At 38.0% G+C, this 26,303-nt stretch overlaps 1 protein-coding gene across 6 annotated transcripts in view; it reads left to right on the top strand.

The window, feature by feature from the left end:
* The window catches only part of PCGF3 (polycomb group ring finger 3), a 52,585-nt gene that overhangs the window by 16,825 nt on the left and 9,457 nt on the right, over positions 1-26,303 (top strand). Inside the window, exons 1-8 of one of the 6 annotated variants that reach the window (XM_054185751.1) lie at positions 295-1,790; positions 3,858-4,021; positions 6,686-6,728; positions 13,636-13,753; positions 20,631-20,727; positions 23,488-23,543; positions 24,516-24,626; positions 25,112-25,200. In XM_054185751.1, the coding sequence (XP_054041726.1) occupies positions 13,645-13,753; positions 20,631-20,727; positions 23,488-23,543; positions 24,516-24,626; positions 25,112-25,200 (462 nt within the window). In that variant the 5' untranslated portion in view covers positions 295-1,790; positions 3,858-4,021; positions 6,686-6,728; positions 13,636-13,644. Of the gene's footprint in view, positions 1-294; positions 1,791-3,857; positions 4,022-4,050; positions 6,304-6,685; positions 6,729-7,254; positions 7,336-13,616; positions 13,754-20,630; positions 20,728-23,487; positions 23,544-24,515; positions 24,627-25,111; positions 25,201-26,303 lie in introns of those variants that run through there. The other 5 variants (XM_054185752.1, XM_054185750.1, XM_054185748.1 and 2 more) reach the window with 5 other exon arrangements.

Here is a 26,303-nt window from a genome sequence, read left to right on the forward strand (position 1 = left end):
GATGTTTCTCATCCCTCTCTGCAAAGTGAAATGACAGAAAATAAGTTACCAAAATTTGTGTGAAGGGGCATAGGACCCAATTTTGAGTCATTCAGTTGTCTTCAACTGCATTGCTATTTCTTCTGACTTTTTTTCCCCTCCTTACATCTTTTACTAATAACATGCAAGACAGAAAAATTGGACAGTCATCTTCGCTGTTTGGACAACTTACTGCAGAGCATATTTCATTTTGTGTAGACAGAAACAGGTGTTTTATGGAAAAGTATCAGACACATCAGTCTGTCATTGTACCATAAAAGGTAAGTATGTGGAGTGAATAAGGATTAAATCGGTAGATTTAATGCTACTATGTCCTTATTATTACTTTTACTTTATCTCAAACATTTGTGTCAGTTTTTACATGTCATTTATTAACAGTGGTGTCTTACTTTGCATTGAAATGAATGAGACCCGTATAAAAGTGAATGTATTTTGCTTTGGGGTGGACATTTCTTAAGCCACCCTAGTGTAACTATTAGTAATGATGTGACTACACCCTAAGTAGTTTCTCTTCAACCTGTTAGTCAAGTCTTCTCCAAAGAAGACCGAATTTCATAATAGATGAAAGAAATGAGTAGTACCTGGTCATTTTCAGAGGATGTTTCCACGTGATACTAGAGTCTCTTCTTTGTTTTTTATTACCTGGTGGCTGACATTACTATTAATCGTGATCTAAATTCTCTAAAATAACAGACTTTGTGTCAAGTTAGTTAGCTAAAGATCACATTATGTATACTTTGCTTGACTTGTCATGTACTACTCTTTGAATTTTGATCATGAATAAATTGTTAAAATCTTAAGAGTAATGTGTAATGAGTAGTGAATAGTAAGAATTTCTGACTTAAGAATCTGACTAGCATTAAACCCAGTACTAACACAGTCTCTTGGTGAGTGATGTTGAAGGTTGAGTTATACTTACTATGTACAGGCAATTTTACTACATAAGTATTCAGGCAGAGCTTATTTTGGTTGCACGGAGGGAGTGAAAAAACATCTCACTCATTTGTCTAGTTGTGGAACCAAGACTAGAGATTAAAAAAAAAAAAGTCTCAAAGGTGAGACAGATGACAACACAATAGCCAAGGGCTAACTTGAGCAATAGCAGTACTGTGGTCAATATGCAAATATGGCTATAGGTCAATCATCTTACCCCCATAACTGTTTAATTCCCATTTTGCAGGGCTGAAGAGCAGCTTAACATTTATTTTGCTTAGCATCATAGAACCATAGAATGGTTTGGGTTGGAGTGGAACTTCAAATATCATCTAGTCCAATCCCCCTGCCATTGGCAGGGACATCATTCACTAGATCAGGTTGCTCCAGCCCCTGACCCTGCACTCTTCCAGCAATGGGGCATCCACAGTGTCTGTAGGCAACCTGTTCCAGTGTCTCACCACCCTTGTTGTAAAAACTTTCTTCCTTACCCAGTCTAAATCTCCCCTCTTTCAGTTTAAAACCATTGTGCCTTGTCCTGTCACTATAGGCCCTGGTAACAAGTTTCTCTTCATCTTTCTCATCTTTCTCTCTTTTTCAGTATTGAAAGGCCACAATAAGGTTTCCCCAGAGATGTCTCTTCTCCAGGCTGAACAACCCCAACGTACTCAGCCCTTCTTCATAGGAGAGGTGTTCCATCCCTCTGATCACTTTTTGTGGCCCTGCTTTGGACCTGCTTTAACAAGTCCAGTCTTTCTTGTAGTGGAGGACACACAGGTGAACTCTGTGAAGAAGTAAACTCTGTGAACATACTCCAGGTGAGGTGTCATGAGAGCAGAGTAGAAGGGGGAGCATCACCTCCCTTGATCTGCTGGCCACACTTCTTTTTATGCATCCCAGGGTACAGTTGACTTTCTGGACTGCATCCACACATTGCCAGCTCATGTCCAATTTTTGCTCACCTGGATCACCAAGTCTTTCTCCTCAGGGCTGCTCTCAATCTATTCATCCCCTAGCCTGTATTGATATGGAGGATTGCCCCAACCCAGGTGCAGGACCTTGCACGTAGCCTTTTAGAACTTCACAAGGTTCCGTTTGGCCCACTCCTCAAACGTATCAAGGTCACTCTGGATGACATCCCTTCCGTTAAGCATGTCAACCACACCACTCATCTTGGTGTCATCCACAAACTTGATGAGAGTGCGCTCAGTCCCACTGTGTGAGTGACGAAGATATCAAATACTACAGGTCCCGATATGTATCCTTGAGGGACACCACTCTTTACTGGTTTCCTCTTCGACATTGAGCCATTGACTGTAAGTCACTGGAGGTGGCCATCTGGCCAGTTCCTTATCCATCCAGCAGTCTGTGTGTCAAACTCATCTAATTTAGTTGGAACATGCTTCTGCGAACATATTTAGAGAGATCTGTTAGGTTACATGGTAAACCTCATCTGCACACCCGCAAAGGAGCGCAACGAGACAATGTCAGGGGAAATGGGATAATCGTACACTGCCTAACTTCTTCCAGGCCCATCACAGGAGCCACGGGCTTATCAAAGGCCCATCTTCACAAGCCCAGAAGAGCACAGGAGCAGGCAAGGAACCCAAATTAAGGACTCAGAGGAGGGTGTACCCCGTCATGTGTGTAGCCTAACCAGGGCTTTCCCTAGAGAGCCGTCATCCCCGTTGTCCAGACATGACACCCATGACAATGACGCAATGCTGGAACACCTTTTGGACTGGGGGCTGGAGATGTTACTGCCAGGGGTATGGGACATCTAGGGTGCAGGGGACTGCAGAAGACTTAAGGGTTGTTTTGGGGAGGAGCCAAAGGCAGGGGAAGGGAGGTATTTGGGTGATTCAGGAAGGAACAAACATGGGGAAACAGAGGAGCAGGGAGATTTAGAAGGCCAGGCATGTGTTGTTGACTGGTCAGTACACGTGTAGGCAAATGTAACAGTGAGGCAAATACTCAGAAAAGTGGAAAATGTAGTGTAGTATTTGTGCAGGACATCTCTGTTTTTTCTGAGATGATGAAAAATTAATACCTTAATTTCCACTGGAACTGAAGAAACCTGACCTGTCAGTTAGTTTGTATTTGCTGTGATCTCTGCAAATTGCTCAGGACGCCTGTGAAATGGGCACAGAACTGAAATACAGTATTCCAATCAACATAAGGTAAACTTAAAATGTTAACAAAACCCTCTGAACAAATGCATCAGGACGCATGCTGCTTTCTGTATTCTGGGGGTAGTGCTGGTTTCACAATAATGTCAAAATACTATGTACTGATTTGAATTAACTGCATGCTGTGTTTGTGCTTAGTAGATCTTTGTTGGAGACAAAAGTAGATCTTTGATGGAGACAACAAATGTGTAAAGGCTGTTTTTCATTTGTTTTTCTGTTTTTGGGACGGGGGCTTCTTTTTCCATGTTGAGTTGCGAAGATGTATACTTGTTTTATTGAAGTTAGGGCACTGGTGCCATCTGGCGGTGTTAATACCTTGCCGGAAATGGGAAAAACGGCTTGTGAGAAGTTCCAGTGAGATGCGAGAAATTTGTGGCACGACACTAAAAAGAGTACCCGGGTACATTTGCTGCCTTAACATACAATTATGCAGTTGAAGTAAGTCATAAAAGGCTGCACATGGGCTGTTAATCATAACTTGACTTGCTAAAGGAAATTTAAGTCTTTAACCATATTTCTTTCTGCTCAACGAAAAAAAGGTTTATTTCTAGTAGTTTCTTTTATTAAGTGGTGTTTTGCAAACACAACATAAAGAATTTTGTTGAAGTTTTCTTCTGTTACTGCAGTTTGTTAAACCCAGTACAACCTTCTCATTGCAAGTATGTTTGAAGCTACTGTTCTCTTTTTTTTTTTAAGTGGCTGATACATTGAATCTGAAAGTAAAAATTCAACAATGTAAACCTGTGAACAGTGGATATAAACAACTGAGATATGTGAAGCCAAAGCAACCACAAATATGGTTTCCATTATCCTTACATCTTTTAAAAAAGCTGTCCTGCATCTTAAGTTGTTCACCTGAGGTAATATGCTCATCATTCTCTGGGGTACTGTACAGACTGTATTGGCTACAGTTTTCTTGAAATAAATTTCTGACTGATAAATACGAGATTTCTTGCCCTGTGATGGCAAGATTTGCATAAGTACAAGGTACTTTATATTAAGCTGGTGAGCTTTTTTAATTCATTTCAGTTAGCCATTATTCTTTTGATCTGTTGCACGTCACCATGATATTATTCTAATATGTTACTACTAAATAAATTTCCTTAGGGACAGAGGACTGTCTGTTCAGCCATTAACAATTTATATCTTCCTATTCCAACTGATTACAATAACAGGCTATTTTTATGTTTTAATCCAGCTAGTTGAAGAGGCACAGATTCTGTACTGGTATTTCTTCATAATCTCTGACCTCGTGACCACACAACACTGCCTTCAGTTGCATCATAATGGAAGTATGAATTAGACTTCCCTTTTAACTAGGCACTAGTTTTCTATTTACATGCTTATGTTCACAATGTCAGGAGCCTTTTTTGGATTCTGTCTTGATGGAATGAGGTGTTTGCAGGCCTGTTCAGCTAATGTAGATTGTGGAATTAGATGGAAACAGTTGTTAAATATGTTTAGAAGTATTTAATATTTAAATTAATATTTAAATAGTTAATTTATCAATGTTTATTGAACATCTTTGAGAATAATTAATTGGCAGCCATACAAGGACTGGTTTGTTTTGTTGGTTTTTCTGTTGTGTTTTGTTTTTTTTTTTTTTCTGCAGTTTAATTCAGCTCATTGTCCACCTAGGTTTGTCTGCTGGGTTTCATCTGCATGCAGCTACTAACAAAAGTGTGTAAGGCTTATGCCTGGCATAAGCCAGGCCATCATGAGCATCAGATTTCAAAATTTTATTTGCCACACTTAAGTTTTGGGTCTGAGCAAAGCACCATTGTTGTAAAGTTTTGTTCTTAGAGCTGTGACTTTCACTTTAATGACACCGTCCTTGTGAATTGAGGTATACTTGCTGCTTTTATTACTGTTGTCATTCAGCGTACAGTCTCGTATGAGCTTAGTACACTTCAGTAATTATTCAGCAAAATTACTAGCATCTGCCACATACAGCTTTTTATTTTTAGGCTTTTTCCACCGTTAGCACTATACTTCTGCTTTTTAATGAAGTAACGTTATTACGCTGTACTTCAGCAAAAGAAAAAATATATGTGCTTATCCTTATGAAATAGAGCAAGGTTGTAGTGGTTTGCAAATCCTTCAGGCATTCACTGTCGTTCTGGATTTGTACCTGGTAAGAATAACTTCCTGTTTTGCTTTGCAAAACTTAGTGGTACGAATGAGAATTACAGTTTGATAATCTGTTAAGTCATCAAGAGCAGTCATAGCATTTGAACCATCCTTTAAAGAAAACCCATTTTGTAATATTAGTACGTGTTTCTGAGTTGTTAGTGCGCAGGATCAGTAGAGGGATCGACTTGCCTAGTCTCTAATGACTGTCTAGATACAAAAATGAACTGAATTTCCGTGTCTTTAGTTTTTGTAGTACATCACTATCTTCCTGTACCCAGAACAAAAAGAATATGGTGGTGATTTAGGACTGACTTGTTTTGTTGGCTTTTTCCTCGCTAGTTGAGTGCCACTTCCTTTTTCCAGCTGAAATAAAGTGTTACCTTGTCCTCTTCCAGTAGCAGTGAGAGAAGATACATGACAATTCCGTTGAAAGATTGTTACTCAGAAGTTTATGTTGTGATGTGCTCTTGAAATGGTGATAAGCCTCTGACTTGTTTTTTTCGGGAGCAGTGACTGCTCTGTTCTCCACATTTTGCTGCAGAAATAGATCTTTTTTTGTGGCAGATGCCTTCTGAAGCGTCTTCTCCTGTCCATATGAGGTCTTTCTGTCCTCAGTGAGGACTGTTTTTGTGGGTTCTAACAAAAGAGCGTCTCATGCAAGTCTGCATTGCTTTCAGTTAGTAGTAATTTTTTTCCTCTGAATGCAGTCAAAGAAGTTCACAGTGGAATTGCTAAGAGATCTTTATTTGCATTGTACTAAGTTCTCACCTAGTGTTATCATTTATATCTTATTGTATCATTGTATTTATAATTCCCTTAGCAATATAACAGTAAAATCGGTAACTACAGGATATGCTTTTGATATTTTGGAGCAGAAAGGTGGAAGTAGTAGTACTCTATGCCTGTCTCTTTAGGATCTGAGCATTTCCTGTGTGAATCAAGTTAAGAAGAAAAACTGCGTTCTTCTGTCAAACTTATCTACTCACTTGAGATTATCCTCTGGCCAAAGGTGATGGAAAGGTGTTGTTTTTTTAAAATATAATTTTATTTTGGAAAATATCTAGACATTCTGGAAAATATTAATTATTTTATTGAAAATATTTTTTGAAACTTAAGATACAAAGAGCAGATTACTTGCAAATACAGCTTGAAAAATGAGAGTAATACTCATCTGGCTGTGGATCTTCAGTCTAAAATCTTTTCTTACAGACTGATCGCTATCTAGTCCATAGGTTGTGATTCAAGGTTTCTGCTTATTTATTTGGTTCTTTTCCCTGTTATTTGTGAAGATAATGAAGTTCTTTTCATTTCGCCATCACATGATGACAGGACTACTTGAATTTTGAGGAATTTTGGATGTTAACTTTCAGACTATTTTTCTGTCTTTTCAGGTCTCTGGATGGCAGACCCTGAAAAGAAATGCTGTTTTAAGAGGTATGCCTCATGTAGGCCAAAATATTCCTGACTAGTGTATATATAAATGATAAGGCCATATTTCTAAGTCCTCTCGTAAACTTGCATTAATATTAGTTTTCAGTGCTGAAATCTCTCTGAAAGGGGAAAGCTTGTAAAGCGACACTCAGGCTTGTCTTAATGGTGACACAGTTTTAGTAGGGAGATCTACATACCCTGCTTACCTTTTTGCTTGATAATCTTAATACAATACTGCCTTAGTGGATGAAGTATAGCATGGAGAAAATCTGCTGACTATCTGACGTGTGCATATCCCCTGCCAGCCTCTCCTGACTCTGTGTGGGGGCTTGGTTGTTTGCTTGTTTTTCAATTGGGAATATAGTCCAACTGCCTTTGTAATTGTCTTCCGTCACTTCTTCCTGGTGTGATGTAAGATTTAGCAGACAGTGGGAGGCTGACACCATGCTAACAGTGTGGTATAGAATAATGTCAATTGGAACCAAGCTGAAGAAATACTAATAGTTTTGTGATTGTTTTTGTGTATTAGCTGGATGTTTCGAACATTTTCTGTGTTTGTTTGGGCCTTCATGCTCCAGCACTTAAGGAGACTGCCTCTTCTCTCTTGTTGGTATGTCATTTCTGAATAATTCATTGTTTTACAGCTGTTAAGAAAGCAGTCTTTTCAAAATTGGATTGAACAGCTCTTTTGTTGTGTCTCCCATCCATTTCAGGATTCATAAGTGGCAAATTTTAGGAAAGTAGGCTTTATTTGTCTTTCTAAGAGAAAGATTGGTTTCACCCACTCTTTTCAGGGCTCTCCTTGTTTTCATTTTTTTTTTTAACAGGACCTCTTAATTCTTTTTTAGGCATGATTCAGGTCTCTGAAACTTTAGAACGTTTCCTGTTTCTCTAAAGCAGTACAGTCCTGATTTGTTTTGTTCTGACTCAAAAATAATTCCTATACTGTGAAGTACTAACAACTTGGGTTAAAAGTGGCTCTTCAGCTATTGAGTGAGATTCTGGTGTTGCTGGTTTTTATGCTGTGTTTACAAAGGTCCTAAAGAAAATGATGCTAAAAATAAGGGAAGATATTATTGCTATTTTCAGCATACCTGTGGACATAAATAAAGAAGATGGTGCTGGGCTATTCTTGTAGGATGAGAGGCACTGCACACAGGTTGCAACACCAGACATTCTTATGAGACAATAAGAGCACTTTTTGGCAGTAAGGGTGGTCAGACCCTGAAGCAGGTTGCCTAGAGAGGCTGTGGAATCTCCATTCTTGAAGGTTTTCTGAATGTAGCAGGAATAGGCCCACAGCAACTCATTTTAAGTGGGCCTACTTTGAGTGCAAGTTTTGGAGGTTACTTCTAATCTACATCATCCTATAAACCTGTATAACCTGCTGAGGGGCCATTTTTTTTTTTTTGTGTTTTACATTTCCTGTAAAAACAGGTGAGACTCAGGTTGGTGTGTCTTGTTGTGTTTTTGTTTGTGTTTTTTTATTTTTTTAAAGAAACATCTGTAGCTGAGAAGTGTTTTGTGATTATAGAACTGAGAAGTTAGAGTAACAACTTCCTATTTCAGCAGCATGATTTTAAGGGAGAAAGATCATGCTTTGGCTCTAATGTTCACTTGTTGGCTAGGTAAAGAGTGAGAAACTTAATTTTTTCATCAAATGCCACTGTACACTCAGTGGATTGAGAGTCTCTGAAAGTTATCTACAGTTCTTACAGTTTATTTGAGATTGCTTGCTGTAGTAAGTGACTGTTTAAGAAGGTAACTGTGCAGAAGACCTAATGAACCGCTGTGTCCTACCAATTTACCTTCCTTGGCTTTGGCTTCCTAAAAACTAAAGTACGGTATGATATTTCTGTTGTTTGCTGACTGCCTTAGAGGTTTGATGACAGCCTAAGTTTTGCAGTGTTCAACTGTGGAAAAAGTTGGTTCAGAAAACTACGTTGTAAACATTCAGATTCTGGTCTGCCCTCTGAAGTTGTCTACTTTTATATGGGATGATAACTTTCTTTGAGTCTTCTGCTTCTGAACTGGGCTGTGATCCTGTGAAAGACTCAGAAGCTCTTGAGCGTGCATCTATGCAGTGACTGATTGGTCACATTGTAAAATAAGGCAAATTCAAGTATTCTCAGTTTATTATAGAAGTTTGCTTTTCATACTAGCTCCCATGCAGTCTAGTGAGTTTGTAAAGTCTCCGTAACAAAGAAGTCTCAATTTAGAGGTACATTTTGTTTTGTTTTGATTTTTAAAACTTCTGCAAGAAGACATCAGCCTAAGTGGTGCTTTGGAAAAGTAAACTTATCATCCCCTCCTATTATTACTTGAAGCTATTGTGTGTGACTTCAACCTTAACCTGATTCTGCCAGTTTTATTTTTTTAAAGCAACCAATTTTAAATGTTGAGCTCATGCTAACTTCATTGGAGTTGATGTCTATGTGATTATGATAGGACAACAGTTCCTTGAAGTACTGGATGAGCAGTCTGAGAGCAGTCAAAACAGTTAAGAAATTCAGCTCGTCTATCGCATGGATAGATGAAGGGAGTGTAATAGGATAGCAAGTTCATAGGATCATAGGATAATTCAGATTGGAAAAGACATCAGGAGATCATGTAATCCAGCCGCTCAAAGCAAGAGTAAGCTATGAGATCAGACCAGGTTGCTCAGTGCTTTATCCAGTTGTCTGAACACTTCCGTGTTCTTAACCTGCAAGCTCGTTTGGGATTGTGAATTTAGAGATGGTTTTGGACTTTTGTTCTATTTCTTCTTAAAGTTAGATCACTTGTTCTGGAAGTTTCTGCATTCACTTTTAGCTTTTTTTTTTTTTTTTTTTTTTCAACCTATCACTGTTTGAGAAATGGTATGATGAGATTTGTGGAAGGTTGGACCTGGAGTTCAGATTTGGAAAAATGTCGTTCCTCTTTTCAAAGGGAATGTATTAAAAGGAAACCTGGGTTTGCCTAGAAAATAGAAAAATAGGTTTGTTAAAGCAAGCTGTCTAATCTTGGTGGTTCTTAGTAAAACTTCATGCTTTGGACATCGTGCAGTCTTGCTGTTCAGATGCAGTTTGTATGAGATTACTGACATGGATTGATTCTATGTGCAGGAAGTGTCAGTAGTCTAAGCAGAACGATGTCAGTTCATTCAGAAGTGCTCAAAGAAATCCAGGAGCTGGTAAACATGCTTTTCCTCCTTTCTTTGTGTGACTGTATGTTAGTATGGTAAAAGCTGCTCTTTGAGAGTGCTACGTAAATAGCAAAAACAGATGCTGAAACTTCTGAAGGATACCTAGTTTTTATCAAGGTAGATGTCATCTTGCTTTCAGAGGAGCCCAGCAGGTTAAAAATTAACTAGGTTTTAAGTTGCTTTATTGATAAACCCAAATAATATTTAAACTGGAACTTGCAAGCTGATTAGAGTGATGTAAAATCTTAATTTTGTAATAAATAGATTTTTAATTTATTACTGTACTCACAATGCTGAAATAACAGGTAGTCCTTATAATAATTAAGGTGGAGTTAAGATGACATAGAAATAGGGCTTGGGAATATATTTATGACATGCTTGTCAGCATTAATGTCTTTGGAAATTTTTTGTACCTTCTGTTTGCTTCTAATCTTCAGATCTAATCCACGTTTTTTCCCCTGCAGCAGTGTACTTCAGTGTACGTATGGTTACTTGAAAAGTATGTTTGGTGTGGTTTTTTGGTGTGGTGATAAGAAATTGGCTGTCTTACATGATGAAAGTGTCTGTTAACTTTTGTTTGGTAGTAGGTTGTAGGAACATGAGAGTGTTGGGGCTACTTCCCAAGAGCAGATGTGTGGTTCAAAGGTTCAAATAGACTAGTACCCCTTCTAAGTTAGTAGTTGTTAACATATTTCATATATGAACATGGCAAAACGTCCTATATTAACCATCTGCACACATTGAGAGTTTCTTCCTGAGTATTGTGAATGGTGGCTTAGCTTCATATTTTGTAGTATGACTGTGTATTCTTTTCAAATACATTAATAATGATAAAAAAGTAGTTGATGGTGAAATTTGCAATTATGTTATTTAGTTTTCTCTGAAGCGATATAAAACAGACAGGTGATGAATGTGGAATTACTTTATGTTTTTAATCTGTTGCTGCTATTAATGAATTTAATTTCCTTTGTGAGGCTGTAATGCTAGTCCTTCTATTTCTTCTGTATATATCTCAGTAGTTTTGCTAATTTTTATTTTTGCCTCTTTCCGTCTGGGAAGTAATTCAAGGTGTCTTTAAATATGTAGTCTAACTGAACTGACATCTGGGTAATCAAGCATTTCGTTGCTAGTTTCTCCCTTCCTTTCTAAATGGATATGAACTGTCCTGGCTTGCCCTTTTTTTTTTTTTTTAAATATATTTTTAATAAGGCCTCCTGTTGTTACAGGTTAACTGTTTTGAAAAATGAGAGAGGCATTCCAATTTTCTTCTTTTTCTTGAGACCAGATGTCATGGGTCTCAGTTGCACAAGATGCAGGGTAAAGTTGAGTCTGACACTCACAGCTTGTTGACAGACTTCAAAGTTGCATTGCTTATTGAAGATTCAAACTGTTTTGAAGCTACCATCTCTGGGCCTTTGCATATGCAGAGAAGAGATCATTCTCTTGTTCCAGCAGCTGCAAGAAGCTGGAGAACTCTCCTACTTCAGGTTTTGTGTGGTTTTGAAACTGAGGTGTCTAATGCCCTGGAAAAACGTGTTCCCATTCTGTTGTTTCTTCCAGTAGTTCCCAGTTTCTATTCCTCAAAAGTATAATGAGGGGGGTTTTGTGTCATTGTTGAAAGGTCTATAAAATTTTCATAAGGTTGATTTGACAGGCTTGCTCTGGATATTCTAGAAGACATGTATTTTTCCATTGCCAAAAAGTGTATGATTTTTTCCATTCCATCAGTGAAGTGTATATTGTCTTTGCTATCCTCTTTTTATGGCACAATGGTCTTTATTACCATTTTGTAGTATTTTTACTTTCTTCATTGTATGGTTCATTCATTGTTCTCATAATATTATACCCCATCTGAACTGTTTTTTTATTTGTTGTGGGTTTTTTTTTTTTTTCCTAGCAGCAGTGCTTGTCTCTACTGTAGTGGGGAAAAATTGTTGTGCTCTTTCAAGAAAATATATAATTTATTTGCTTCAGTTTTCAGCATAATATCTTTGGCTCTTCTGCCTTATTAGTGCTTGGATTCAGTCTGTGGTGATCCTGAACACCTTTTTCTGAATTCCTGCCTAAGCAAATAACTGGAGTTGTATTGATACTGCCTTTTTAGGTATCCTTGTAGCTTAATTTCTCTTTTGTCTGTCATGAATTATGTTTTCCAATGTGTTGACTTCCTATTTAACTGGTGATTTTAAGCTGTCTCCTGAACTCCTCCTAAAGAGTGATGTTGAATAGCTCTTCTCGTGTGCCATGGAAATGTACTTACTTCATGCAGTAGCTTCTTTACTCAGAGACCTCATGTACTAACTTCCAAGGATTTAATATGTGGCTGGTTTTCAGTTGGTTAGAAATAAATTGATAAAATACAATTTAGAAAAGTAACTTAGTTTCCTAGCGTAGATTCTGACCTCCCTTGTGCACTACAAAACCAAGTTATGCTTTCCTTGTTCTGTAATGGCTAGTCACTAGGTAGTCACTAATTAAGAAATCTCAAATACCATAAAATAAGTTTGATTTTTGTGTCATTTACTTCTTAGCCATGAGAACTGGAAGTCTTGCTAGTCATTTTTGTATAGGACAATGCAGATTTTAATGGGTGGGTGTTGCACTTGCGTATCTGTAGGTTATAATGGAACATAAAGTACTTCTTCAGTGCGGGTATAGTTCAGATTACTGTGAAAGCCTGCCTTTTGATAGTTCTTTTTGCTTAGTACCACTTCATTGAACTTAGAAAAAGAATACAACAAATTAAATTGAAGATCAGACAACCTTATTAACATATTCCTATGTGCAATTTGGGGAACGTGTCACTTCTCAAATTCTGAAATGTTTTCCAAGCTGAGCTAAATGAAAACTAGTAGTTGTGATCCAGGAAAAGTAAAGTCACTTTAATGGAAACAATGTAATTTGGTGACTTCAGCAGTGTGGGAACCAAATGTAATAGGTTGTAAGCCAGTTTAGCCTGCTCTGGTGGTTAACTTGAATGCTGTCAAGTTATGGTAACAGTACAATTTTCTTTTCAATATATTTTGAAAAATAAAATATAGCTATATTTAAACGGTATCAGTTTGTTAAGACATGGGCTTTGTGTGATCTTTTCTCTAAAAGCAATCGGGGTTGTTGCAAAAAAAAGTTAAACGAGCTATTTCATTTATAATTTCTGATTTTTATTCCTTTTAATGGTGGTTATGCCATCCTCTTCAGCTCCATTGTTGAAACACAACTTCAAAATTACGCTTTAAACATACTGGCACAAAGCAAAAGTGTGGTTAACCCTACTATGCCAAATCAGTTATTTTGACTTTTCAATTATCAAATGTTTTCAATTCTCAAATTGCTTTGAGGATTTTCTCCAAATCTTTGTGAATTTTTCCCCATTACTAGGCTGAATGTGATGACTTAGATCATTAGAATAGTAGGTTTTCACCTCAAGTCTGAGTCTCTTGGTTGGTGAAGGAACTTATTAATAGCATGCTGGAGAGACTGTTTTCTATGCCATTGATATTTTGACTTGCAAAATAGCACGTGTTTTGCTTTGTTTCACTTCTGTGAAGTCTGTTAAAAGTTAGTATTATCATTGTGCATGTGTGTGTGCACGTGCATATACAGTAAATGAAATCCTAAAGCTGTATAAACATATCTTTAGGGTTAATTCTAGTTAATAATTTATTCCCAAATGACTTTTATCTGATCACTACAGCTGTGTTACTTTACAATATGTCTTTTCTGCAGACACCAAAGATGCTAACAAGAAAGATTAAGCTTTGGGACATTAATGCCCATATAACCTGTCGTCTGTGCAATGGATACCTGATTGATGCTACTACTGTAACAGAATGCTTACATACTTGTAAGTAGAAGTATAATTAAATTAAAGAAAATGTTTTTGGTTTTGGTTTTATTTTTTTAAAGTTGATTTGCAACATGTTTTAATGGTTTTTAGTTGAAATTAAAAAATCTGTTGTACATCAGCCAAAATAATGCATGCTTTACTAGGCACTGCTTTTTTAACAGATTATTTGCTTTTTTAACAAAGCAAATGAAGAGAACATTAAAATTGAAGCCATATACAATTAGTGGTAATGTATGCATTCGTGAATGCAGTCTGTCCTAAAGGAATGTGGAACACCTAGTTCTTTTTTCTGTGACAGTTGACATAGCATACATTTTCCATGTGGAGCCTTGCAAGTGTTTCTTGTTCTCCTGTTCCTCTGCAAAAAGTCACCATAGTTTATCGATATAGAATAAATATATGGCATTGTACCCTAGAAATAAGCTTTTGTTCTGAAATGTTGTCATGAAGTAGTTGTTTATTGTTACGTTACTTTGCAAATTTGTAGTTTCACATAGGTGAAGTATGTCCTAGTACCTTGCAAAGCCTTGGGCTTCAGGAAAACTGAAGGTGTGAGTCCATCCCAGCATCTCTGTTGTTGCCATCATGGGATAGAGAAGTGGTAGGGTTTCGCAATATTCTGATGAAAAACTTGCATATTAGAACAGTTCCAACTAAAGATGCAGAAAGATTCCTTCTGAGGAGAAGCACCCTTATAGTCCAAAGTGGTAACTCCAAAACTATTTTCTGTCTTGAAACTGAGGATCAAAACATATTCTTTTGCCAAGGTAGGTGTCGGCGGAGGAATTAACCTTCAGTCCAGAAGACCTGCTGTAATGGCATTAAATATCCTCTGTAGCAGCCACATAGATGGCTTCACACCTTACATTACAGGGTTTTACCAAAAGTATTTTTTCTAGCTGTGTCTTCAGAGTCCCTGCAATTTACCAACGCATCCTTGCCACCCAGGAGCTTCCATTTGTGCAGTTTTATCTGCTCAGAGCTTAGAATACCATTTGTTTTGTTTATATGCACCTGTATTAGTCTATTAAATGGTGTTTGCCATGCAACTTCAAGCGCTCCATGCTTTAAAATGCTTGTCACAGTATTTTATTCTGATAAAGCTAGTATGTTGTTTGTATAACTTAATGACTCATAGTACTAAACTTTCTTAGAAGGGAATTATTTGGTGGCAGTGGCTTCATCTCCACAAAATGAAAAGTTTCAGCAGTGTTATTCTTCACCTAAAATGTCTTACAAAGGGGAAATACAATGCTCATGATTTGTGAGAGATTACATTTTGTATTTTATTTCATGTATAAGTTCTGTTCAGCTGTAGAAGTTCAGCTTTAATGAGTTTGTTGTTCTTGTCACCCTTCCATGTCATTTTGGTTATTCTCCTTTTCCTTCTGCATCTGTTTCACATCTTAATTTCCATAGTGTTCTTTTTGGAGTGTAGAGATCCTTAAGCTAGACATCTACTTAGTTTTGCACCAAATTTTTTACTGCTGCTATTACAAGATTATATACAAATCCGGTATTATAAGTTAACATGGCTGAAAGAGCTAGAGGGTCTTTTTTCGTTATTCCATTAATATAAAATGAAACAATCAAACCCCAGAAACCCCTCAGCTAACATCATTTACACTATTTTTTACACTTGCTTACAGAGAAAATTTTTACATTAATCCACAGGGCTGCAGTGCTTGCTTCAAAAGCCAGGGAAAGCTCATTGCTAGCTTCTGCTCCTTTTTTTTTTTTTTTTTTGTTGTATTGTTTTCTTCTTGGGGCTTGTCCCTTCCTTATTTTGGCTGGTTATATTTTCAGAATACTACTTTGCTGTGTGTCACGTAGAATTACAGTTTTCTGAGAAGAGGCATACAGCCCTGTCTTCTTAAAAAAACTTCATACGTGTTGGCATTGTTTGCATTGTGCTTGTTAATAATATATGTTCCTGGAAAACCATCCTTGCAAAATCTGCCCTGAAAGTGCCCTGTCTGATGAGATAATGAATTCCCTGCTGAATTACACCGCTTTCTTTCTTTCTGTTTCTACTTGGAACTGCACAGTTCTCTTACCTTTCTTCATTTTTCTCTAACTTCCTGTCCTTCAGACACTCAGAGACTCTTTACTTCAGTAGGAAATGTGGTTCTTGAGTAGTCCTTTGGTGAGAGTCACTTAGAGGATCAGGGCCAGCCCTTTGGAGGGACAGGGCCAACTTCTTTTGTAAAACACAATTCAGTGGAAAACAAGCTTTTTTGCTCTATTTCCTACTTGTTTCTCTACTGTATCTTTAGTTTTTTGGGACCAGACAGGCCTTTAAGTCAGTAGATAAAACCTTCATTAGTATTAACTCAGCGTTAAATCTTTTCTAGTTACGTCTGTTTCTTGATTAGAATTATGGGTTAGCAGATACATGCAGATCTTCTTAAACTTTTACATTTGTAATTTGATTTTCAGTAGTGTTTACATGTTAAAGCTCTCCTTGTATGTTTTGAAAGGGAAAGCCCTGTGTTATTTTTGCTATGTTATGAGAGGTATCCTTTTGTGGGTTCATGAGAACAATGAAAGACCAACTGTATTCTTGAACTAGATATGGAAATGAAAAAAGGCAAGAGGAATGAAACCATTTAGATTAAAAAAAAAAAATGAGTGAGGATTAACCTTACTTGTTCCTTTTCTAATGAAAGTTCTCTGATATGCTTAAGTGTACTGTAGAAGTAACCAAAAAATGTACAGCTCAGTTCAGGCTTACAGTCAGTGCCCAAGTATCTGCATAAATGGAGATTGGAGACTTTGGAAATGCTAGATAATGAAAAAACTGTAGACATATTATTGTTTCAGACCCTAGAAGGGTTCCTATATCAACTGTCCTATACTCGTGGGACTTGCAGTTTCAGGAGAGTTTTATTAACCCCAACTTGACCCTGTGAAAAAATAACCAATATAGAAGACTCCACCACCCTCCATAAGCTATGTAGTTGCATTTATTTAGATGCTGTGCTTAGACTAACGAAACCTGATAAAGAACCTGAGCCGACTTGTGACAAGTTCAGTTTAGGAGGAGTTAGTGTATACCTAGTCCAAACTGGAAGATGTACTGAAATGAGATATTTTTTCAGAAGGTATCATAGAATGGTTTGGGTTGGAAGGGACCTTTAAAGGTCATCTAGTCCAAACATTCCTGCAATGCACAGGGACATCTTCAACTAGATCAGGTTGCTCAGAGCCCCATCCAGCCTGACCTTGAATGTTTCCAGGAATGGGGCATCTACCACCTCTCTAGGCAACCTCTTCCAGTGTTCCACCACCCTCACCATAAAAACTGTCTTCCTTATATCTAGTCTAAATCTACTCTCTTTTAGTTTAAAACCATTATCCCTTGTCCTGTCACTACAGGCCCTACCAAAAAGTATGTACCTGTCTTTATCATAAGCCTCCTTTAAGTATTGAAAAGCCACTATAAGGTTTCCCCAAAGCCTTCTCTTCTCCAGGCTGAACAACTCCAACTCTCTCAGCCTGCCTTCATAGGAGAGGTGCTCCAGCCCTCTGATCATTTTTGTGGACCTCCTCTGGACCTGTTTCAATGTGTCCATGTCTTTGTTGTGCTGAGGACTACAGAGGTGAACGCAGTACTCCAGGTGGGGTCTCACAAGAGCAGAGTAGAGGGGCAGAATCACCTCCTTTGACCTGCTGGCCACACTTCTTTTGATGCAGCCCAGGATACAGTTCTGTGCTGTAAGTGCACATTGCTGGCTTATGTCCACCTGTTTATCCACTAGTGCCCCCAAGTCCTCCTTGGCAGGGGTGCTCTCAATCCCTTTATTCCCCAGCCTTTACTGATACTGGACTTTGGCCCGGCCCAGGTGCAGGACCCTGTGCTTGGCCTTGTTGAGATTCATGAGGTTTGTGTGGGCCCGTTTCTTGCGTTTGTCTAGGTCCCACTGAATGGCATCCTGTCCCTCAGGTGGCACCACTCAGCTTGATGTCATCTGCAAACTTGCTGAGGGTGTACTTGATCCTATTGTCTGGGCTGTTGATGGAGATATTGAACAGTACTGGTCCCAATACGGTTCCTTCAGGGACAGCACTTGTCACTGATCTCCATCTGGACTTTGAGCTGTTGACCACTACCCTCTGGATGCAACCATTCAGCCAATTCCTTATCCACTGAATAGTCCACCCATCAAATCCATATCTGTCCAACTTGGGGAGGAGGATGTTGTGGGAGACTGTGTCAAAGGCCTTATAGAAGTCCAGATAGGTGACGTCTATAGCTCTTCCCTTGTCCACTGATGTAGTCACTCCACTAGAACACCACTAGGTTGGTCAGGAAAGACTTGCCCTTGGTGAACCCATGCTGTCTGTCTTGAATCACCTCCCTGTCCTTCATGTGCCTTACCATGGCTTCTAGGAGGCTCTTCCATGATCTTCACAGGCACGGAGGTGAGGCTGACAGGGTGGTAGTTCCCAGGGTCCTCCTTTCTACCCTTTTTAAAAATGGGTACAATGTTTCCCTTTTTCCAGTCATCAGGGACTTCACCTGACGGCCACGACTTTTCAAATATCGATGTGAGTGGCTTGGCAACTACATCGGCCAGTTCCCTCAGGACTCTGGGATGCATCTCGTCAAGTCCCATAAACTTATGTCTTTTCAGGTTCTTCAGTTGGTCACGAACCTTGATCTTCTCTTATAGTGGGAGGGACATTTCTCCTGCAGTCCCTGCCTTGTGGTCCATACACTGGAGAGGTGTGGGGAGAGAGGTTGCCGGTGAAGACTGAGGCAAAAAAGTTGTTGAGTACCTCAGCCTTCTCATCCATTGTTACTGGTTTGCCACTTGTGTTCATCAGAGGGGTATGTTTTCTTTGACCTTACTTTTCTGGCTAACATACCTGTAGAAGCCCTTATTATTCTTTGTGTCCCTTGGAAATTCAGCTTTAGCTGCGCCTTGGTCTTCCTGACCTCATCCCTACACAACTGGGCAGCGTCCCTATACTCTTCCCAGGATACATGTCCCTGCTTCCATTGTCAGGTTCTGCTTCCATTGTCAGGTTCTGCTTTCATTGACTTGGTAAGACTGGGGTTTGGCTTCAGTTTTGCAAATGGATCTACTGCTCTGGTGCTGCAATGGAGCAGACTGCTGTGTGAGATTTGTGCTTAGTGTGCAAAGCCGTGAGGCTTGGTCTAACCTCTACCAGCAACGGTACTGTCATCCTAAACATGTAAATGCAATCTAGAATGCAAACTTGCTATGCTTCATTGACAGCTGCTAATTTTTTTTGGTATCAACAGGTGTTTGTTTAATTGTACTGTCATATGGTCTGAGAGGTAGATGGCACTGTAGTTACAGAAATTGTTTCATTTTATGTGATAAGAATGAGTGCATTAATACCAAGATTACATGAACTGCTGCTCTTTGAATAAAAGCTATTTCCTCCCCTCTTTTTTTTTTTTTTTTTTTCCCCCCCTACATTTTTGAGTTGTAACTTCAAATGAGTCAGGATATCACGTAGTAGTGTCTTTACGAGTACTGTTTCTGGAGAGGTGGGGTGAGGAAGTGTAAATATTTTACTTTGAATGAGATACAGATTATGGTGTGGATGCATATGGAAACAGTTCAAAACCATGCAGCTTTATAGTGAACAACTTTTTTCAGTGGCTTCTGCCAGCACATTTTATAAATACTGGAGGTCTGTGCCCATGTAATTTTAACTGCTGTGTACTCTGTGAAAGTTAGAATTAAAATAGCACATAGATATCCACTTTTGGAAAGTTTTTCTGTTCTTTTAAAAAGTACCCAACTTTGGAATAATTTTTTTGTCTTAGGGTCATTGCCACCATACACTTTACTTCTGTATATGGCCATGGTTAAAGCGAATAGGCTTATTATCTTAATGGTATATAGTTCCTGTTATATCATCTGTGCAAGCTGAATGGTGCAAGCAGTATGATGTCGAGCTGCTAGAAATTGCTGCTCTAGTAAATTCCAGAGTGGAATTGTGTGTTGTATGCTTTACTAGGAAGACTCTGGCTAGGTACAGATGCCTTAATTCTATTGCATCAATTCGCTCTATCAAGAACATTACTGAAAGATTGTCCTGGTTCGAAGTAAAACAGAACCAGCTTTCTGTTCAGTAATTTTATTTCTTAGCCAGGCCTCTTCTAACTCTCTGAAATTAACAGCATGTTGTGCAGAAAACATTTTGTTTTCAGAGTGATAAGAGCAATGTTTACAGTTTGTGCCAAGGAATGGTATGCAGAGAGGCCCTTGATTGTACTTATTGCTGTAACAACCAAGGTCAGCTAATTTTGTTGTTTGCCCAGTTGGAGGATTGGAAACGGAAAAGCATAGAGGGGTCCCACCTGCAGGCAGGAGCGGATGGGACAGGTGACCCAAAATTGACCAACAGGGGTATTCTATCCCATCTGCCCCACACTCAGTATAAAAGCTGAGGGATCAAAGGGATCAGTGTTTCTGGAACCCAGTTCCCACCTGTCACTGAGCCCAGTCTGGCACTTCCCCAGTGCCTGATGTCATTGTGGGAGCTTAATATGGTTTTATATATACTGTATCTATTTAATTATTTTCCTTTTAATTTTATTATTAATATTTCATTAAAGTAGTTTAGTTTCTTCTAAACTTGTAAATCTCTGTATCTCTCCTCTCTGTGTATAAGAGGCTGGGGGGGGAGCATCTGTTGCCGGCCATTGGCCAATTTGGCCAAAACCACGACAAAGATGTTGGAAACTATTCTGCATGATTAGACATCACGCTTACAGGGTGTAAAAAATTAACTTTGTGTAAATTTTAGTAAGGTGTATTTCTGTGACAAACTCTTTTTTTTCATTCTGCTTCTTTTATTTCTTTATAACTATGAATGTCCTTGTTATCAGTCTGTAGAAGCTGCCTAGTGAAATATTTGGAGGAAAACAACACCTGTCCAACCTGTAGAATTGTTATACATCAGAGCCACCCATTACAGTATATTGGGTAAGTATGAAATCAAAAGTGCAACAACAAGGTTCACTCCAGATTGTTTCAGCCTCTTTAATATAGTACAACTTTTCCTAAATTTTCCTACTTCCTTATCAGCATGTTAAACCTTTAAAAAGAAGGTTGAAGGTGATTAAGGAGACATAGGATCAAACTTTGCTATGAATTTGCAAATCCTTCACTTCTGTTAGCTTCTTTCAGACTTAAAAGCAAGCAAAGTGTGCGCTTTACTGTTTAATTTCTGTGTGAGTTTTAATGGGATTTAGTCATTGCTCATTTTGTGTTCTTGAGTCATAAAAGTTACATAAATGAAACATTTGTAGAAATTGTACTTTTACAAAACCCTCAAAATAATTAGTCTGTTGAAAAGTGCTTTTCAGTGTCTGACAGAGTAATGAGAGAAATAACTGTCAGTATTATTGTTCAGTTAATCTTTCAAAGGTCTTTTTAGTTCGTAGGAACAGGTAAGAATATGGCAACAAAAATATTAGACAAGTATCTTTTAATCTCTAGAATGGAGCAATCTTATCCTTCATTCTATTTTGATCCCCACACAGACTGCTCTCACTTTCTGACCTAACATGAATGTAGTATTGTTCATCAGTTTCCTTTTTTTTAATATGTGTTTTTGGTGTTTTTTTTCTTCTTTCTTTTGTTTCCAGAAAAGACATTCCCTTTCTTTTCCTTCAGTGCTTTCCTTTACTTTTACTGATTTGTGGTATCTTTTGCTGATGGAAATCCATTGTGGCAGTGTGTTTGCATGAGCTGTTGCATATCAAGTAGTGTTTTGCCTACCTTTGTAAGAGTTTGCTTTCATTTCTGGCAGTTTCAATGTGCCTTTCTCAGTTTTCTAACAACTTCTGAAGCAATGCTTGTAGAAAATGAGTCTGATTTGTCTTCACTTTTACTGAAAACTGTTGATGTTCTATATACATTTATATTGCTCAAGCTGATCCTGATTCAGGCGCCTGAAACTAGTTATACCATCTCTGCATTTGAAGAATAATAGTGTACACTGATAATACATTATATGATACACTGATAATTCCCTATATGAGTGTATACTTTGAAGGGACAAGTAGATGCCAATAGGCAAGAATGAATAAAAGACACTTAGAACTGTAGAATCATAGAATGGTTAGAGTCAGAAGGGACATTTGAGATCATCCATTTCCAACTCTCTTGCTGTAGGCAGGGACACCTTCTGCTAGACCAGGTTGCTCAAAGCCCCATCCAGCCTGGCCTTGAACAATTCCAGGGATGGGGAATCCACAACTTCCCTGGGCAGCCTCTTCCAGTGTCTCACCACCCTCAGAGTAAAGAATTTCTTCCGAATATCTAACCTAAATATATACTCTTTCAGTTTAAAACCATTACCCTTTATCCTATCCCTACACTCCTCAATAAAGAGTTCCTCTCCATCTTTCCTGTAGGCCCCCTTTAGGTACTGGAAGGCTGCTCTAAGGTCTCCCCGGAGCCTTCTCTTCTCCAGGCTGAACAACCACAACTCTTTCAGCCTGTCCTCATAGCAGAGGTGCTCCAGCCCTCTGATCATCTTTGTGACACTCCTCTGGAGTCACTCCAATAGTTCCATGTCCTCCTTATGTTGGGGCCCCAGAGCTGGACACAGCACTCCAGGTAGAGCGGCAAAATCACTTCCCTTGACCTCAATCCATATTTGACATTTGAAAAGCCCAGCCTGTGCAAATGGGATTGCTACTAGTTGAAATGACATGAATTTAGAATTAAAGATACTTCGATTCTTCTTCTAGTGATACATTAAAAGATTGTAATGGTTGATTTTTAAATCTCTTGACTTGTCAACATTTATGTACATGTTCACTAGTCTCCGCTGCTGTGAAGTGCTCGTGTCAGGTGATCAAAAGCCTGAAACTACTCTTGTAAGCCTCATCTCCTGTTTAAGTCAGATTCAGGATTTTGTATTGCAAGCTCTGTTGGGGTAAGGACCTTGCAGCAGCTGAGACAGACATTTGAAAAGTTTCTGATTTTACTTATCAATTGGAACTTAGGGTACTTTGTTTCTTAGGGTACTTGGGGAACTTTGTTTATTTCAGACAGTGACTTATGTTAGACTAAAATGGAATTTTGTCTAGGTGAGCTGGAATTAAAGTTTAGAATCCTACTAAAGTAGAGTCCTACTGCTCCAGTTGCAGTGGGACTATTGCCCTTCTTTTACTTGAGCCACACTACCTACACAGGCTTCTGAGCTACATGATGTTGCTCACAGTTAAAATGTTGGCTTTTAAGAGGAAAGTAAAATTTTATTCTTGTGATCTTTTCCTGTGAACTGTTTTCTCGCATTTTTGGAAAAGCACAGTAAAGGTAACTAAGTGATCTAGAAATCTAAGAGATGAGTCTGTAGAGGTAAGAAACAGACGATCCTTGATTCTTTTGTAATAAAAATGAGTTTACCTCAAAGTTGTCAAATTTTGACATTATTAATGACATGCTTGCTTTGATGTAGGAGGCCATGTTCCATGGGTCATCGTCTTCCTCATGTCCAGGACTATTCTCCTTCAAACTTCCATTGCGTTTCTGTGCTACCCTGTACTTCTTCATAATTTGTTACGTGTTATTGTCCTCTCTTGTTTGATATAAATACTGATGGGAGAATTGAAATTATTCTTAGGTAAATTTGGAGATTTTACATCAATTTTGTCCTGGAACTTTTTAAAGAGAAATACTTTTAACCAAGATGATTGACCTAAACTTTTGATTTCGTTTTTTTCTTGCTAGTCATGATAGAACAATGCAAGATATTGTTTACAAACTTGTGCCAGGCCTCCAAGAAGGTAAGTGGTGGTATCACCTTTTTAGAGATAGTTTTGCACATATTTCCTTATCACTTGAGAGAAAAAAAAAAAAAAGCTAAATTGGGAGGGGGTGGAACTGGTGAAAATACAATGGAAACCCATATTCCTTCATTTGTGTTATTCCTAGTGTTTAGGTTAATTTCATAACTGTACTAGCAGCAATTGGGGGTGGGAGCAATGGGAGGAAAGATGGGCGATTTCTTCAAAACATATTATTATATAAAGCAGAATAGTAGTTTAGCTTTTGAATGGTGGCACACTGTAACTGTCACTTGTTCTTTTTAAACTGTGTACTTAAATCTGTTGGGCCAGCTTTCTAGAATTCTCAGAGGTAGATTGTAATGTAGAACAGCTTTTAGTTTCAGTGAAGTTTCTGCTACTGTGTAAGTCATTTCTTAGCAGGTAACTTTCAATTTGGGTTTTTATAATCCTCTTTGAGACTGGATCTGTTGAACTAAAGAAGGACCTTATAGTAACTTCTCAGTAATTCTTGTCTTAATCTATGTTACAACATTAATTTAAATTGAGTATTTTTAATCCATTTAAACTGCAAACCCAGAACATTCTCAAACATCAATAAGATTAAATAGATTATTTAAAAATATTTCTAGCATATTGAAAATCAGAACTACAAATAAAAATTCAAAAACAATGGTTTGACTGAAATACCATGGGAGGGATTCAAAATAAGGTATAGTGTTTTAAATGCTATGTCATTCTAATAGACTGTTATAATAGTAGCTATATGGATGACTTTGCAGCATTCTAACTCTGAAAAATAAGATGAGGCATGACTTCATACAAGACCAGAGATAGAAGAGCAATAAATCATGGCAGTACCACTGTTTGTTGGCAAGCCTTTTTCACTTAAGAGGGAAGGGATTTGGAATAACTTCGTAAATATTGCATTAGAACTTTATTACAGGGATTAATATTTACAATTTTAAACAGCGGAAATGAAAAAGCAAAGAGAATTTTATCACAAACTGGGCATGGAAGTTCCAGGGGACATCAAAGGGGAGACTTGTTCTACAAAACAGCACCTAGATTCCCATCGAAATGGTAAATGGTCCTTTATTTATTCTGTCTTGGGAGGGTGATGGCTAGTACAATGATGAACAGACCTGTTGGAGATACGTGCCTAGTTGGTTTATTACCATCACAATTGTTTTATAACACTGCACAATACAGTGCGAAGTGTAGGATTGTTGCTTCGTCCCTTATTTGTGCACAGAATCTTTCTGTTTAGCCAGTCCTAGCATATTACTCTTGGCAAAGGAGATCTCCATAGTAGTGCCTACATGGGGACTCTGTGAAGTTACCCAGCTTCTGGGCTGCTCGCAGTTGGAGTGAAGGTTGTGCTCTGTATGTATTCCTCTCTTTCATCTGTGGGGCTGTCGGCAGCCAGTGTTGCCTGAGTAGATAAGCATAATTTGGGAAAAGCAAAGTTTGTTCTGTATTGCAGTCCTGAACTGTGCAGTTTAAATCATATTAGCATTACAAGCTGCTGCTCAGTGTTATCCCATGTATCTGGTTTTTTATCTAAGGTGAAACTAAACCAGATGAAAATGCAAACAAAGAAACTTCTGAGGAAAAACAGGAAGAAGATAATGACTACCACCGAAGTGACGAACAGGTGAGCTCATAAGGCATGTTTTAATTTTAGCTTTTATTTTAGCTTTAGTGCTTTGTTAAGCTAACAGAGAAGAAAAATAGCTATCTCAAAGTATTTTTTTCTGTCCTGTGACACAAACAAGATGCAGCGTTGTCCAATGCTTTTGTGTAAGCATGAGTTTCACCTTTGGGTTTTGGCAGGAATGGAGAATACACTAAAGACATTTGCATGAAGATTTGATAGTTCTGACTGTTTATGAGTTTCCAGTGTATTTATTTTCTCTCAAAATAAATTCAGGTTATGTGGCTTCCCTTCTGAAGGCATGTATCCTAGTGTTATTGTTATATTCTGAGCTGAATGCATATCAATAATTGTGAATAAAACCTTTTACTCTTTTACTAACTTACTATTTGTTTTGTTTTAAACGTCTAATACTAAGACAGTGTTAGCCATTGACCATAAAAGTAGTTTGAAGGCCAGGTAGTTCACCATTAAGTTTCAAACACAAAACACGTTTGAAAGTGAAACCTCCTTTTATGGTAAACAAGCCATCCCTTCTATGTTTTGCTGTTATGTATGTCTGGAGCAAATTAAACTTGGATTAATTTTCTTTTCAACTGTAATGCAAGGGAACTTTCAAAGAGATTGTACCTAGCATTAGATCCTCTTGGTGCACAAAGTAAATCATCACAAAGACTAAGTAATGAAGAGCTGTATGAGAAAAGAAGTGAGAATTGAAGAACAGAAGTTAGAGGGACTTTTTGGGGGATAATTCTTAGAATTTTAAAAATTTGTTATGCCATTTGTATCCATTCTTTCTAAACTTTAAATTCTCATTTAAACGTATGTTAAAATTCTGTTTTAAACTGGATTTAGCAGTTGCATTAAAAGCAAGAAGTTATGTTAGAAGCAATCATTAAAAATTGGCAATAGTGTTCTTAGTGTTTATCTTACTCTACCTTTTGACATAGGATCCTCTTGAGTTATTGGCAGCTGTGAATTTGGACTGGAGCAGCCTTGTTCCAACATAAAAAAAATTTTTCTTAAACTTCTTTGTTGAGATCTGTTTTGGTTGCAGTAATGCTTATCACTAAACTGACAAGATGTTAGAACTTCTTTTTTAA

The sequence above is a fragment of the Rissa tridactyla genome, chromosome Z (assembly GCF_028500815.1).
Source record: "Rissa tridactyla isolate bRisTri1 chromosome Z, bRisTri1.patW.cur.20221130, whole genome shotgun sequence".
Lineage (NCBI taxonomy): Eukaryota > Metazoa > Chordata > Aves > Charadriiformes > Laridae > Rissa > Rissa tridactyla.